The sequence below is a fragment of the Nymphalis io genome, chromosome 12 (genome assembly GCF_905147045.1).
Source record: "Nymphalis io chromosome 12, ilAglIoxx1.1, whole genome shotgun sequence".
Lineage (NCBI taxonomy): Eukaryota > Metazoa > Arthropoda > Insecta > Lepidoptera > Nymphalidae > Nymphalis > Nymphalis io.
In genome coordinates this window covers 7,999,539-8,017,324 of record NC_065899.1, presented here as the reverse complement: position 1 = coordinate 8,017,324, position 17,786 = coordinate 7,999,539, and the positions used below count along the sequence as shown (strand labels likewise).

General features: G+C 32.2%; 2 protein-coding genes across 3 annotated transcripts in view; one reads left to right on the top strand and one right to left on the bottom strand.

Annotated features, from left to right (window-relative positions):
• Positions 1-7,660, bottom strand: part of LOC126772306 (axoneme-associated protein mst101(2)) — a 127,612-nt gene extending 119,952 nt beyond the window's left edge. For both annotated transcript variants that reach the window (XM_050492602.1, XM_050492603.1), the window contains exon 1: positions 7,398-7,660. The gene's annotated coding sequence lies outside the window, so the exon portion shown is untranslated. The remainder of the gene's footprint in view (positions 1-7,397) is intronic.
• Positions 7,661-10,919: 3,259 nt separating this feature from the next.
• LOC126772350 (serine/threonine-protein kinase PAK 1) lies at positions 10,920-17,666 on the top strand. Its single transcript, XM_050492688.1, has 2 exons — positions 10,920-11,794; positions 13,430-17,666. The coding sequence occupies exons 1-2, from the start codon at positions 11,092-11,094 to the stop codon at positions 14,221-14,223; spliced, it is 1,497 nt and encodes a 498-aa protein (XP_050348645.1). The 5' UTR covers positions 10,920-11,091; the 3' UTR covers positions 14,224-17,666.
• The last annotated feature ends 120 nt before the right edge of the window (positions 17,667-17,786 follow it).

Genomic DNA, 17,786 nt, shown 5'->3' with positions numbered 1-17,786 from the left:
GATTAGTGGGTTGTACCTACCCAGGCGAGCTTGCACAAAGCCCTACCACCAGTAAATGATACTTGTTTACAATTAAACTAACAACCAGCCAAGTGTTGTATTCACTGATGGACACTATCTAAGGCTAACTAAAATCCTATAAACTGAAAATAATCTCCTCAAACATACCTAATACCTACATGAATTTATATGAATTAAATTGTCATTTCCTGATTAATTTTACTAGCGAGATTAACAGCCTTCGCGGCGGACTTTATATGATTGTACGCGAGAATGCTAAGAACTACCAATTCAATATCATTTTTTAAATAGCCAGCTCATTAATTGAGAAAATTGTTAATGGTATAGTTTACTTTTCAAGCAATGGAGGAATGGAAAAAGAATTATACAACCAGGCAAACTGTACGCATATACTATTCATATGTACATATGGAATAGACATGCATATTATATAGTAAAGTAAGTAAGTTTCACTGCCGAGTTAAAGCTTCTGCTTTTCGATTAGAAGGTTTGGAGCTCACTTCACCACACATATGTAATATAAAATAAGCACATGAAAATTCAGCGGTGCTCGGACGAATTGAACCCGCAATCTTCAGTTAAGATTCACATTTTCCAGCCTCAGGATCACCTTGACTATATTATGTAAGTACAATCTAAATTTAACGAGGGGCTGAACTAGTTAGTTATTTATAATGAGGGCTATATTTATTACCAATTATTTGTAGTTTTTTCAACACCTTCTAATAATCTAACCTGAAATTAGATTATGATTCAAGACGCCACATGTCGTGGCTTGTCGTATTCCAAAACATAAAAATCAGTGCATTAGAGATATAAATTATAGTCTTAAATTCTATAATAGCGCATAGACGTTTAAAAGGGTGGTTTATACTTTCGCCTATTTGTATGGGCGACGGTGACCACTTATCATAACTTGGCCATTTTTTGACTTCCTCCCGAAAGGAAATTTACAAAATTCATATAAACTTTTAGCATGATGCTTTTTAAAGTTATTCATTTTAAATCCACTATTTTAATGAATATAGACACACAGTAGCGTGTCAAGCCAAGTTCAAGCTAACAGAACTGGCGAGCAGCACCGTTTGTAAGATTACACGAACCATTTGGAGCCACTTTTGACCCCCTCATTACTCAAAAACTATTTCACTTAAATAAGTTTGGTGCTTATTCCACCACGCTGCTCCAATGCGGGTTGGTAGAATACACATGTGGCATAATTTCAATGAAATTAGACACATGCAGGTTTCCTCACAATGTTTTCGTTCACCGTCAAACACGAGATGAATTATAATAACAAATTAAGCACATGAAAATTCAGTGGTGCTTGCCCGGGTTTGAACCCACGATCGTTAGGTAAACGTATATTCACGCGTTCTAACCACTAGGCCATCTCGGCTTTTTCATATATAATATACAGATATATTATATACTCATGATCGTCATCAATCGATTTCAATTAAATCTAAAATCTAGTGTAGCGTTATATAACTAAATTATTCATTAATCGTTTTAGTTTAATAGTATTTTTATATGCATACGGACTTATACGTAAATAAAACATACTGGGCATAACTCTTTAACACATTGCGTGCCCATGGTGTACACAGCTCCAGGCAACCGATGACAAACAAACGTAAACACAGAAAATTATTTCGGTCAATGAACCTACTTTATTTAAGTTTGGAAGGGTCAATACACTATTGCTTCAATATTTAGAAAAGATGCTTTTTCATGACTGCACTCTATGTAATTAAAAGATCTCGTTGTAGTTTGTTTATATGAAGGTACGTACCGTGTAAAAATTATGTAATGTTATGTAAAAATACCATAATATCTTCAATAATATTAATTTTCGTACCCTGGATTCCAGTTGCAGGAAACAATATAGCATTCTCATAACATGCTAAGTTAAAGTATACTTAAGCCACAAATAATATGATATTTAAATCATTTTTTAATACTAAGCATATAATGTCCCATTTTTATTAGTAAATTCATTCTGATCTGGCTTGCATTCCCCTCATATTTGATTTTATTGATTTATTTCACCACACATGCCGATGACTTTGTACATTAAGAAATCGATTATTTTGTATTTCAGCTAATCTAAACCAAATCTGTAATCTGTTCACTACTTTTATAGGCACAAGACGAAATAGATTATCATTTAATAAGGTATCAATATGATTTTCCATATATAAACTCAGTTTATCATGTTACTGGGAATAATTAGTTATGTACTTCTACATTTGTCAACAAAATTTCGTATAAACGTGCATTACTTGATATAACAACTAGTGGTAGATATCTGTACTACCCATTCAGTAATACATTCTACCACCAAACATCAATATTTGTTTGTTTGTGTATCGGTTTGAAGAGCGAGTAAGTCAGTGCAGGCATACAGAAAGTATATAACATTACGTTCCAGTTGTTAGCAATTGCAAAAACAATGCGTTCAAAGCATGAAATGATTCATACATATTTCTGATCGCTATCGACAAGAGCAGAGATGGTCCAGTGGTCCAGAACATGTTAACCGAAGATCGCGGGATCAAGCCCATTTTAATTTTTGTTTATTAATCATCTCTTACACGGTGGCGAAATAACATCATAAGATCTCTATATCTGCATGTTTCAGATGAAAATCTACCACATGCCCACCAACCTATTTTGTAATAATAAAAGTGCCGAAGGCCCACTGACCTAACGTTGTAACTCCTCTATAGACAGAGGTGATCACTATGTGGCCCATCAATATATAGTCGATCTATAAAAAATATTCAATTCAATTTACACATTATATTTTGTAACCTGATACTGTGCCTGATAAGAATTCTGTTAATAATAATTAACACAAATAAAGGCCATTAACAATGTTGTTGATAGAGATAAATACGAGTATATATATGGGGATTTATTTACAGATAGATCTATAAGCATGACTTAAGATAATTAAAACCATCGGGTATCCTAATGAAATACGTCAAATCTAAAATACTTGACCTTCGTATTGGTCTCATTTCCACTGAACATTATATGGCAACGCGCCAAACCGCCTTGAGGTGATCAACTTTCAAGAAAATGAAATTTTCTCACAACCTTTGAGTTGAGAGAGAAGGAATAATTGGCACAACATACTAATAAGTTTTATGAGTTTGATTATTGGAAACAAATATAACTAACTCGAAGTGAATTTATTTAATGTGAGAAAGTACGAATTGCCAATGAATTGCACACTCATTTTGTTTTAACCGGAGCAAATTCATTATTCTCTTACTTGCATTCCATTAGTATTTGATTTTAGAGTTTTTTTTTCCAAAAATGCCAATGCCGATGCCCTATTCACATATTATTAATTTTTATATCAACAAATGCACGGCAAACCTACAATCTTTTCGCCACTTTTATAGGCACAATACAATATAGATATATAATACAGCCTGTTAATGTCCCACTGCTGGGATAAGGCCTCCTCTCCCTTTTGAGGAGAAGGTTTGGAACTTATTCCACCACGCTGCTCCAATGCGGGTTGGTAGAATACACATGTGGCAGAATTTCAATGAAATTAGACACATGCAGGTTTCCTCACGATGTTTTCCTTCACCGTTAAGCACGAGATGAATTATAAACACAAATTAAGCACATGAAAATTCAGTGGTGCTTGCCCGGGTTTGAACCCACGATCATCGGTTAAGATTCACGCGTTCTTACCACTAGGCCATCTCGGCTTTTTATATATAATATACAATATTAATAAGTATACAATACAGATATTGAATAAAGTACTAGTAAGATTTTCTATATCGGTACTTGGTCATATATATATTAGATATTTAGGGAAATATTCAACATTTTTAGTTATTAAAAAGTAAATACTTCAACTTATAACGGAAAAATAAATACAATTTGTTTTGTGATATACCCATAGATATAATTTTTGACTGACTAAAAACTTGATTTATACATCGCATGTTTGTAGTACATTAAATAGGCCATAAATTCTATAATGAAATGATTTCATTTACAAGTATCAAGGATATAAGAACTTAAAACGAAGTAAATATAATTTACCGAACACTGCCACCTTCTCCGCGTAAACTAAAGGTCATCCCTTAAACACCTAGCGAACCTTTCAGGATAAGAATCTACTAAATCGACAAAAGTAATATTTGGAATGACATTTGTTGAACGTTAAACATTATTATTTATTTTATTGATCAATCTACTTCGTCTTATATCATCATACGTGACTTTGGAAAAATATATATATTTGTACGTGAGCTATATAATTATGATAATATATTATAATGATCTAATATTAACCACTTTAAAAAATCTGTCACTAAAAATATACTAAATATGTTCTGAAGTCGTTTCGATGACAAATATACTCACTTCGATTCAAAACCCAGGTCGTTTCAATAAAAGTAAAGTTTTCCGATAGGAAATTCTCAATACAAGCCCGAAGAAAGGGACTTGGTACTAAAAGCCGTGAATTGTCGGCCTAATATCTTTCCGGTCAATTCTGATTGCCGTCCTATCAGATAATATCTATATTTTTCCCTGGTAGGGAATTCATTACAAGCCCGTCTACTGAGTGAGAATGGTTGGTTTGAATTGGTTTGGTTTGAATTGGTACCCATGCCCGCTTACCAATTATTCTAGCGCCAAACAGTATTAATTTGTATTGGTATGTTCCAGTTTTCACGCACAAGGGACATATATAATAATGAATTACAAATAGCACACCAGATATTTAAACATTTATCTACTGAAAAATTGGAGTGTGATTTGATCAGCTCTTAAACACAACTAGCATCAACTTAGCATTAGGCCTTCTTTAAAGCAAAATTCTTGTGAATAGATACAATACTATAAAGTTAAAAATAAGAAAAGTTATAAATCGAATGTAACGAAAACATTAGCAAGGGTTCATTATGGTTGGGGTGCATATCAGTCACCTCCACGTGGTGCACCCTGGGCAACGGGGTCGACCAGCAATCCGATGTGTTTTTTCCGGAATTGCTTGTCGATCGCGGCTAAGACTGACGCGGCGGAAGTGTCGCGGGCCGCTCCTGGTACTTCTCTGTTGCGCAGAGTGGACCAGCGAGCGGCTTCGTGGCAATTAGGAGGACTCCGGGTTCCTTTTGGACCGCCGAAGAGAGAGAGGAGGAGTTTGTCTCCGGAGTCCTTTCGGGCTGCCGGAGACAGGGGGAGGAGTAGAAGGAGGAGGGAGAGGCGGGTTCGCCCAGTTTCGGTGTCGATGCTGGGTGGACAGACTTCGGTCACCGCCTTCTCAAACTCGTTTCCCCATCCAGGCGCCAGCCTGTGGTGGGACCGAGGGCCTTGCCTTCACCGGCCGGGCCAAGAGAAGAAAACCTCAATAAAAAACAACCGGTGGGTTGCTCACCCAAATTGATGGCCGCAGGCGGGGTCGCGGTGGTGAGCTAACACGTTCCCGTAACCCCGCCACCATGCGGTGAGGCGGAAACGAGGAGGTTTTAGTGAGTAGGACGCTGGCCTTCTGCCCCGTGAGTCCCACATACCCGTCCCGGTCGTGTCCGGGCTGGAGGCGTAAATGCCTTTCTTCCTCGAAAAAAAGGGGTTCATTATGGTTATTCACGTCGAATGAAATTGGTCTTGCAATCAATATTACATTTAGTTCTTAAGGTACGAGAGGGAAAGAGATAGCAATCATACACAAAGACTACACACACATATTAATGATGAGTTAATATTTTTTTTAAAAAGAAGAAAAACAATCAAATAAATATATATAATGTCTCTCATATATTTTATAACGTTGTCTATTTAGGATTATATATACAGTACTAAAAAAGCCCCACAATGCGTCAGTCTAGCCTAAGGACATAATGTTATAAGCTATTACAATATCCATCACGCAAACTTATTCCCCCTAATACAGTTGCCTCTTTTAAATGGAAACAATGAGCTTATAAATCTGGTATTTTATTGACTTTTAAATACATTAGATGATATCGTTAAATTGAAGAACATTGGCTGTAATTATCAGTAGTTGTCAGGCCCGGACTTAAAGATGCAAGGGCCCTAGACACTCCGAAGTGGTTAGAGTAAAATTGTATTATTTGTTGGCTGAAAGCCGTTGCTTTGGAGACCTGAGCATAAATATTTTTGCTATATTTTAACACAAATAGTCTTCATCGCACATCAAGAGTTTGATCATCTTTCGATTATAATTGTAAACATCATTTTTTATATAAAATGTAGGCAGACGAGTATATGGGCCACCTGATGGTAAGTAGTCACCAACGCCCATTGTAAGAAATGTTAACCATCGCTTGCATCGCCAATACGCCACCAACCTTGGGAACTAAGATGTTAATAATAAGAATAATCATTTTATTGAACCTACGTTTAGGGCCTTTGATTCCGACAGAGAAGAAGAAAAGAGAAAAATACAGAGACGCAAAAGCTGTCGCAAGAGCCGACTTAGACCTTTTTTCTTAAGCGAATCCATCAATCGAGCTTCTAAGGATCTCAAGTATGTGTGTTGTATTCCTAAAGAGCGTTGTTATAAAAAAGCTTTTTTTCCAATTTGACATATTATATTCTTCTTCTCTAAGCTTCGTTTAAAAATTCAGTGTCCCTAAATAAATAGATTAAGGCACGCGAATAACGTTTTTTAAAGAAGAATTTAGTTTAGTTTCGCTTGTATGTTGTGAGTTTTTCTAGTTAGGCAAATATTTAATTTTATTTCTTACTATCTAGTATCAACTTTACAATAGGTTTTAATTTATAATTGAATATTAATTTAATCTACAAATCGAGTATTTTTATATTTTTAAAGTAACCTCCCGAAATATTCTGTTGTATTCTAATTTCAAATTCCTCCTTATTCTACATCGCCAGCTGTAAAAACAAACATTAGTGCCGTACGGTTGGCATCATTGGCATGATTAAAAGCTGAAATAAATCTTGAAATTTTCATCTGTTCGCACCGTAAATAAAACATGCTATGAGCGTTCTTTACATCATCCGTATTTTTATCGTGATTAAGTTATGACCGTGAAAGCAACAATCCGTATCATTTTCTCATAAATACCAATGTACCAATATATATATCTTAATTACAATTGTTTAAAAAAATACACAAATTTTGTTCAAATTATCAAAAATTATGAGCGTTTTCTTCTTTTTGATATATTAAAAAATAATATACAATACCATAATCGAAAGTATTTTAATTTTTTCAGTAGGTAATTTCCATCAATCGATTTAATATTAAAAAGCAATCTACTAGAATGAATCATGTATTGTGGCAATAGAGCCCAGAAAACAATTAGGTATTTTCATTATACTAATAATATATTTGTAATAAATATAAAAACCTTTCAAAAAAGAATCCTCGATAAATCCTCTAAATAGTAACACAAATTCACCAAAGCATCCAAAACGTACAATTTGAATATCGAATTCAAAACGTCGAACGCGTTTTGCCTTTTCCCGTAAATAAATATGGCGGTTCGTAAACAAATCACACGCGTAAACTAAAGGTAATAAATAAATAGATAAATAAAAAAAAGTTATTTGGCGGGAAACAGGCGGACCGCGCGGAGTGGACGACGAGACTGAGTTTCAGTGGGCGGATCACCGCCCAGTCGCCAACTAAATATACACACGCGTCATTTAGTAATGAAATATTTGATTTGGCCTATTTTTTAATATAATATACCTATAATAATCCCCAATTCTTTTAAATTAAATTTAAAATGCTAACTTGATTTAAATAATATTTTAATTACCAAGTCATTTCTAATACAAAAAAGTATAAATGAAAATTTTAAAATTTATGAACGATACAAAACAGTTGATTAAACCTTGCAAAAGACTGTACACTTGGGTAACTTTACCTACTCTACACCTTGTAAAGTTTTAAAAATACTAATGAGAAAAATATAATTTTGTAAAAATATTAGGAATTCATTTTAGAAATATTGTAACCGATTACAAAGAATTATAAAAACATTTGTCTAGTGTTTATATAATAGTAATAAATAAACAAGCAAAAAAGGAAAATAAAAACGAAAACGCAATGAACATTGTAAAAAAAAGGTTGGCGTATCGTGTATATGCACACGATAATCTTCATTTAAACAGCTAACAGCTAGGCGATGAGCGAATCCCAAAGCTATTGACCTAAAAATAACACGCACGGACGCTCGAAAGAATTGTTTACTATAAAATAAATATGACTATTATTCACGGCTCTGGATCTCCAGTTCAATACAGTTGCATTTTAGTGCTGCTTTACGTGTAACTAATGTCGAAATGAAAACACAGAACGTCGCTGTGCTGACATCTACTTTAAGTATTTAAATTTTAAAATGGCATCTGAAACAAAAATGTCACTTTAAGAGTTTTAAAGATTAGATAGTGATAGTTATATCTGTCTTGATTTGGAGTTTATATAAATGTTTGTTGTGATATTATTTCATTTTAGTAGAATACGAGTTTTGTAATAAAAAAAAATTAAGCAGGTTTAATCGATACCGTAAAAATAACTACATCTTCCTGCTCAATGTATCCCAAAGAAAATCTAAACAAACATGGCACGAGTTAAGTAATAGATTAACATTTGTATTCAACATTCTTTTTCAAGGAAATCTCAATTCTATATCGTATGTAATAGATCAGATTTTAATTTATTTAACAAAATTAACTATTTTTGAAACTCCGAGAAAATCTCGTTAAAATCTTGTCTGTCAGACAGACAGATTCCATCATCGTCGTATTATGTTTTGTTAAACTTAAAAAAATCAAACAATATTATATATTAATTGATATATAAATTGTTTACATTAGAAAAATACCTACCTAAATAATAGTTATTAAATACATGATATAAAATTTGACATAAACGTCTAGTAATTTAAAATATTTTTTGTGCTCAGTAAAATAATTATACTAAATTTACTATATCCATTTATATATATATATATATGTCATTATGCATGATCAGTATGAAAACTGTTATTGACAATGTGATCGGATATTTAGCACCTTTATTTTCATTTTTATTGATTAAAAGTTAATGATAACGAGATTTTATTTATATATGATCTTTAGCCTATATGGATTCTATATAGACTACAGGAACATCTGATCTTGATTACAAATCCAGAGTACTATATATCAACTAGTTACTAAAAACAAATTTTGCCTAAATTTAATATTCTTATCTTATTAATTATATAATATCAATACAACGCAGATTAATTCATCGAAATCTTTTGTCGCGTTATTGAGAAATCAAACAAAATCTACGATAAGTATGTATGAATGACTAAGAAAAATAAAAAAGGGTCACGTAGTGGTCCCTTAAAATAAATTGATAAAGTCAAAATCATTCAAACCGGTCAAGCCGTTAACGTGCAATAGCTAGGTACCTATTATATACGTAATAACATCGTCTTCCATTTTATCGGTTTATTTTCTCATTTTCAGAATTATTAAATCAAAGCTTTTTTACCATTCATTTATTTATTTTTTAGATTTCGCTGGTCATGTTTCTAAATCTGTTCATACTTGTTCTTTAATAAGGAGAACTTCTAGTGACTTCACGGTACTTAAACTAACATGGCTTGGCCGGTACCAACGAGCTTTGTGCCTTAATAGACAACGATATAGTCGGCTACTAGAATACTACCCTGCCGTACAAGCCCAGCATATTATTATTTGCACTATTCTACCTAAAGCAGTACCATGATTATATTTTGCCAATAATTGCAACCGTGCCAAACATATAGTCAGGTCACTAGTTACATATGGTAACTCCTAAAAACTTTGGGATGCTTTTAAACAATGAATGTTTCCATATTAGACTGGGAACACAGCTGTGCTTTGAGCTTGTGGAAAAGAGGGAAACTCTTTCGGCTTACGCGGTCTTTCCTGTCCAAGGAGTTCCGATAGGCTTCTCTGCCACCGTACTCCTAATGATACAATAAAAGGGCTCTTATCAACATTGCCAATCCCGCTCTTATTGATCCCCGTGGAATTTTTCGTGATAATGACAAGAGATCTGATGGACTGACACTATGAGGATAATGACACCATGAAGCCCATCTTCATGGTCCCCTATGTGGGAAGTGTCCCAAGTAGGAGGCCGGAGCCACCGCGGAAAAATCTGATGGAACTCTGCAAATATTCGTCTCTAATTCCAAAATATGTCTTTGTTTCGTTTGCAATTAAAACACTTGAACTGTAGCGCAAAAAGCAAATAATAATAATAATCTTTTATTAAATATTTAACACCTCGTCTTATTGCGTCTACTTAATAAAAAAACCTATATACCTTTTATATATATTATTACCTAAATAAATAAAAAATACACATAGAAACTATTATGTGACAAAAAATCAAACAAAGATTATAATACAATTTTAATTAAAGTAGATTTTTTTAGAGTTAATAAGTTTAATTTATTTTAAAATAAAAAATTCTTGAAAATCAACTATCTAATTTAATTTATTTAACCAAAACCAGAGATTCTTCTTCACAACAAGTAGTGAATCATCCGAAATTCCTATTTAGTATTATCAGCGGGTCAATTTTGCCAACATAGAAACACAGTAACGTTCCATTTGTACTATAAAATTCAAAACAGCTTGCGTGATATAGATTATTTGTAAAAAAAATATTAAATTTAGTAACATTACTAATTCATAGTACATAAATATGTACATATAAAAATACACTTCACACGTGCTGTGTTATTGTTATTATTCCATAATTGATTTTGCAACTGAATTACAATACTACATTTTAAAACGTGATGATCTCTGCGTGTAACGGTCATAAATCACTATTTGTTCTGTGTTCTGCCAAATATTTGACAGATGATAAAGTATATCTGATGTGATGTCTTCAGTTTTGTCCGTCCGTGATTAGCCACTCCTATCTCGGCAATACTTAATTAGTTATAATTTCATAAATTTTGCTACGAGAGATGTAGTTTTGTGATCTCAAAGGATTTTGTCAAAGTTTTATGGCTTAAGTATCCAAAGACAAGTGAACAAATTAAAATGACGGGACGCTCAGGCCGTGGTGTGTTTGGTAAGCTCTTCTCGAAGAAGCAGTATACTAAAGATGAGAGAGTTACAGAGATCGGTATGCCTACTAATGTTAAACAACACATACACGTTAGCATGAACTCTGAAACGGGAATGTTAGAAGGGTTACCATCATCATGGCTACGACAGTTAAATGCCCAAATATCGCCTTCGGAACAGAAGGAAAATCCGAATGCAGCACTTCAAGCTGTTACGTTTCACAATTTTCACGTTTTAAAAAAAGAACAGGCAGAGAACGAGCCATGCAAACCCATTGTTACAGAAGAAGCAATTACAAAAGAGGAATTGGAGATGAAAAAATTCTTAGCTAAGAAAAATGCTCACCAAAGTCAGGATTCAGATATTTCAATAGGTCAAAGTAGTGAAGAAGACATTGCTCCTTCTGACACATTCTCGCAGAGACAAACAATGCCAGCTGCAACTACTAAGAATAGTCTTAAAAAGAAAGATGCAATGATGGATTTAACTGCAATAGTTGAGGATTTAACATTGATTGGTGCTGAGCCAGAGGAAAGTCCTATTCTAAGAAAAAAAGAGATGATGAATGCTACCTTATCTGATGAAGAAATATATGATGAATTAAAAAGAATTTGTAACAAAGACGACCCATATGTACGTTTCCAAAGAATCAAACAAGTAGGCGCTGGAGCTTCAGGTAATTCATGCTTTATATTTAATTAAATTTCTTCTATAAATTATGAAAAACATGTTAACAAACATATTTATAAACTCATTTTTATATTGTCTAGCTAGCAACCTAAACAATTGTGATATGTTTACAAAAATGATTTTCTACATATAACATCCAAGCATAACTACCATGAAACTAAGCAATTGTTTTATCTCACAGTAACCTTGAATAAAATAAAACAATATATAAATTTTAGCATGTCATGAAAATAAAAAATCTGTAACTCTGTAACAACAATCTTGCAAACCATTGTATGGTAATTAGTGTTATTACAATCCATGCTTAAAATTTACAAGAAACATATATGCAGATTATTTATTTAACTATTTTGATATGTATCAATTTACATTTTACTTCTAATTAATAGTTAAATTTATAATAATATACATGAAGATCTCCATTTTTAACAGGAATTTTAATATAATCGATTACTACATATCAGATATGATAATTACTAATACCATATCACATAACAGTACAGATAAGCTCAAATGTAGAGTAGAAGTATTTCATAAATTAGAGAATCAAATGATATAAACCTCAACCTTTTACCAATTTTATTATGTTTTTTTAAGCCCCTGGACAAATTATATTTTAAAAAATTTATTTTAATATAATAAATCTAAATATTTTTTACCAATATTGATGAAATTAATCAAAATAAGCCTACCTTAAACAAAAAATTTAATTAATTTGTCGATTATATTCTCCACAAGAAAAATTATATACTCTTAGAGTGAGACAAAAGTCAAAATATAAAAGCCTTCGTCACTAATTATAATAATTTTCAGTGTTCACTTATTTCAAAGTGACAATACTGACAAGTGGAATATTTCCCTAAAAAATGTATCAGTATTTCTTTATTTCTAATATAGAATTCACATTCTTCAAGTTCTTATCCATCGATAAGAAAATTATAATAGTTGTCATAGACTATTTATAATAATTAAATAACTAGTAGCAATTGTGCATATTAATATCAATTGCTATAATCAGATGAAATCGTAACACTCAAAATCTTACTCAAACACTACTAATAGAGTATTGTACCTTCGTTCTTTAAACTTTTTGTGTAATATTGAATATGTTTCTTTAATGTCCTTAAAGTACTTCACTAGTTGATTGAATTTTGGTACCAAAAATGAAGCTATAATTTATATTTACATTGATATTATACAGTAACAGCCTGTGAATGTCCCACTGCTGGGCTAAGGCCTCCTCTCCCTTTTGGGGAGAAGGTTTGGAGCTTATTCCACCACGCTGCTCCAATGCGGGTTGGTGGAATACACATGTGACAGAATTTCAGTGAAATTCGACACATGCAGGTTTCCTCACTATGTTATTTTTCACCGTCAAGCATGAGATGAATTATAATAACAAATTAAGCACATGAAAATTCAGTGGTGCTTGCCCGGGTTTGAACCCACGTTCATCGGTTAAGTTTCATATTGATATTATATAAGTTTATAAAATATTGCCCAGTTACACCAACTTAAAAGAAAGTAACTTTTTTTAAAAAAATCTGCTTAAAAATATACTTATTTGTAAAATTATAGAATGTGCATAAAATATTCTCATACCCATATTCTTGATACTCAGGAGTCGTGTTCATCGCAATAGACCACAAGGACAACTCCAGTGTCGCCATCAAAGATATTGATCTAACCAAACAATCAAAAAAGGATCTCATACTCAATGAAATTAATGTCTTAAAAGGTTTCAATCACAAAAATCTCGTCAATTTCCTCGACGCATTCCTTTGTTACGATCACCTTTGGGTTGCAATGGAATTACTAGATGGAGGTTCTTTAACTGATGTGGTTACAGAAGTAGTCATGAAAGAAGGTCAAATCGCAGCAGTCTGCCGAGAGACGCTACAAGCAATAGCGTTTTTACATTCCAAAGGGACCATTCACAGGGACATAAAATCCGACAATGTACTTCTTGGCATGGATGGAACCGTGAAAGTAACCGATTTTGGTTTCTGTGCGAACATAGTGGGTGATGAAAAACGACAAACTATGGTAGGTACTCCATATTGGATGGCCCCTGAAGTGGTCACTCGTAAACAATACGGAAAGAAAGTGGATGTATGGTCGCTTGGAATAATGGCTATTGAAATGATTGAAGGAGAACCACCATATATGAAAGAATCTCCATTGCGAGCTTTGTATTTGATCGCGGCCGTTGGTAGACCCAAGATACCCAGATGGGACAAATTGTCGCCCGAATTTCAAGACTTTTTGGACAAGTGTTTGCAAGTTGATGCGGAGGAGAGAGCAACGGCGGATGAGCTGTTAAGTCATCCATTCCTGAACTGTGCAATGGAATTAAGAACTTTAACGCCTCTCATTAAAGCAGCACAAAAGATCCTTCACAAGAACTTCGACTGAACGGAAAGGATAAAACGTATCTGTATTACCTTTTAACTGATGTACGTAAATCCAACTCAAAGAATATTCCTTCAAAGTATTGGAAGTCTTTGCAAAAAAAAATTGTCATATGCATTGCTTTTTGTAAAGAGAATAACTTCGGTCGAATTAAGAAAAGTAAGTGCCAATATTAAAATTAGAAATTTTATAAAATTTTGTATAACAATGATAAACATCTATAGATGGAATTAACTTTTAAAAGATGCGGTATAAGCAAATTAAAATTTGCATTTTATATACCATTGCATAACATGAACAAATTTTGCTAAAAATTTACGAAGATAAGGAAGATAAATCTAAGATGAAATACCATTGACTTTGATACTAGCAATATTCGAATTGTGTTCAGTATTCGTAATGAAATCGCTAGATATTCATTTTGGCAAAACGCAAAGCGTATTTTAACTCGGCTTATCACCATTCTAGTGAAGATAGGGTTTTATCTGCTACTGATATAGATATACATAGCACATCACGCATAATATTCTCTGTCGCGTATGTGAAGGCTCTATGTATGTACAATTCAATGCCATATTGTGTTAAGTTTTAAGTTCGTTAAAGCTTGTCTAATAAGCTTTAAAATTACTTAACGGCTATTAAAAATTATTCTGTCCAAGTATTCACGAATTTTAATAAATAAGTGTACAAAAAAAATCGCTTATAGGCCATCGTATCTCGTAAAATATTGTCTATTTTGATATTTTTTATATAAACAGATCTACAATTTTTACAGATATCCATTCTTATAATGTTTTTTTTTTATATTTGTAATGAACTAAAATTATCACAAATAAGCACCGATGTAAAATAATATTGTGACGTTATCTAACATAGGACCTAACGCACATATTTTCATAGTGAAAGCGATGCAATATTAAAGCAAAACTCGAGACTACGAAGACTCATGATACTATACTCAATAAATATATATTAAAAATAATATAATCATACGTTTGATTCAAATAATAAAATACCGTTAAGAATTGTAAGGATTTAACTCCCCTGCGCGCAAAATACTAAATAGGTACTTGTTAAACAAAAGAAACGTGGGTGCCTAGGAAGTCGAAAAGCATCAATCAGTACAAATGTTAAACGTTCGAAAATACACTTTATGTTTTTCTATTAAGGTCGAAATTCTCTTATCGTATATCTGGAATAAACTATCAATTTGCGACGACCACACATACAGAGATACGTCGGTCTTTTGCTTATAAAAATCGCTTGCTTTTGTGTTCTTAAGGTTAGGAGCAGTTTCTTTATATCAATTTACCAAAAAGCTGTACATAGTTCGTTAAGTTAGTTATAATATGATTACATGTGGCATTTTGTATTTATAAGGTAAAATTATAGTTTATAATTTAATTTTATATTGCAAAAACTCCTGTATGAAAGAAATTCATAAGACGCTAAATATAAGCATTATATTTTTGTAGGCGTGATGACAGTATTAAAGAATTAAAAAATAAATGATTTTAGAGAAGAATCTATTTTAAAAGGATTCTAAAAAATTATCCAATTTTAATATACACATTGAGATCAATAAGATTTTTAGTAAAATAAAAATATAAAATTCTGCAATCGGCCATGTTATTTGAAACACCAATCAGAGCGAATGACGTCACGCCTCAGTATCTATAACCGTTTCTCTTGAACAGTTGTTGTCTTTACGCGTTTCAAAATTAATTTAAGTTGGTTATTCGCGTTTTTGTGAAGAAAATAAAACATCTAAGATCTATCAATGATGGAACAAGGTTTTGTTGAGGCAAATTCCTCTAATTTACCCAGGATTTGTTAATGTTAGGAGAGTTTTTTTCATCAAATAAAGACTTGCTTATCTAAATTTCGAAATGTGAAAACTTCCTTGTAAGTACATTTTTATTTATCTTTAGTGTTATCATAGGTATTTTTTTATGTTAGCTATATAGTATTACTCGCATATGAAGAGCCCTAATATTTTTACCAGTTTTTACTTTTAAGACAATATTTCATTTAGCTCCACTAGTACTGAATTTGTGAATTTACATATTTACGAATACTTCTATAAATCTAAATATATGATAAATATATAATAAATTTTTATTAATCTCTGCCTCAATTTGCAATTTCTTCAAAATGTTCTGTAACCATACTTTCTTTTAATTGCTTTTCATATTCTTCAAGAACCATCATCTTTCGTTTATCATAAGGTCGTTCTGCTTTTGTAGATTGTTCTTCAATCTGGTTGGCAATCGAATGTATTTTTACATAGAAAGACCGCACACCACTTGTAAACTTTGGAATTCATTTTTAACCTTAGGAAATACGCAATACTTTCTGCCTTTCTTCGTTAAGTATAGACACAATACAACGTTTACTGTCGTTTACTGAGGCATGACGTCACGTGCAGGCGCCATGACACCTGCGGGTGTTTTCGAGCGAAATTCAAAATAGGTAAATAAAAATGTAATTATTTGCGTAAACTACTAGTTTATAGATTATAGAAATAAAATTACTTTCAGTAATGGTAGATGTATACCTACATTATAGAAGGTTATTTCAAAATCAGTCATCATGCCTATTCTTTTTAATTTTTTTCTTTCTTTACATTCCTATTCTTACAAACTATTTGAAACGACCAAAATGTTTTAATTTGATGTTTTTAAACTCTGCTTCTAGATTTAAGGTTTAATTAAGACTGTAATGACATTATGCTCACATTCTATATCGATGACTGTTCTTTTATAAAATAAAATTGTAATGTACAACTTACAATACAAAAAACCTTATGAATAAAATTTTGTATTATGTCTTGTATTAGTTGTATCTATATTTACTCTCTGTATAAATTGCCCGTGCTTTGTTAAAAAAAAGCAATTGCAAAAAAATTGTAGGTTTAAAAAAAAAATTAGGCGCCAAGTTGTTATTTGCTTGTTTAATATTAAAATATCGTGCAATAGATATTATAAAAACAAAATTCTAAAAGATTTTCTTTAATTTTAAAACGATGTGATTAAGTGTCAAAGAAAATAGCGGCCATCTTGTTTAGTTGTTAAAAAAAAAACTAATATATATTAATTAATAATTATAAAAAATATTACAAGATACTTTTATTTTAGTATTATTTTGTATTATTTTATGACATAAGCAGTCGCCATATTATGTGGAATCACGTAGGAAATATCAGATAGCGACGGATTATAATGAAATTGGTGACACTACCATAATACCCTCCACCAAGAGTGCCTGCTTTATATTAATTGTAACTGTATTAATATTAGATTAAATGCATTTTGTCGCACAACGAAAAATTGTGGTATTGTATTTAAGCTAGATCGCTGTAGTCATAAGTTTATATACACCAATGACACTTTTTGAACATTTTATTACTAGAGATTTGCCTATTAAATTATTTTTGTAAAAGTTAATATGATTTTACTTAAAGTTACCTTATGCAGTTAAAAAAACCACAGGAATGATGAATAATCGTTCGTTTTTGCAAATGTTGTCAGGGGTACAGAAAAGGACATAGGGTACCATAAACTTCA

What these genes read in the sequence shown, in the direction of transcription:
- LOC126772350 (XM_050492688.1), top strand. Translation starts at nt 11,092, where the DNA reads ATGACGGGACGCTCAGGCCGTGGTGTGTTTGGTAAGCTCTTCTCGAAG. An exon ending in AGTAGGCGCTGGAGCTTCAG is followed by an intron (nt 11,795 to 13,429) that starts GTAATTCATGCT and finishes CTTGATACTCAG; the next exon opens with GAGTCGTGTTCATCGCAATA.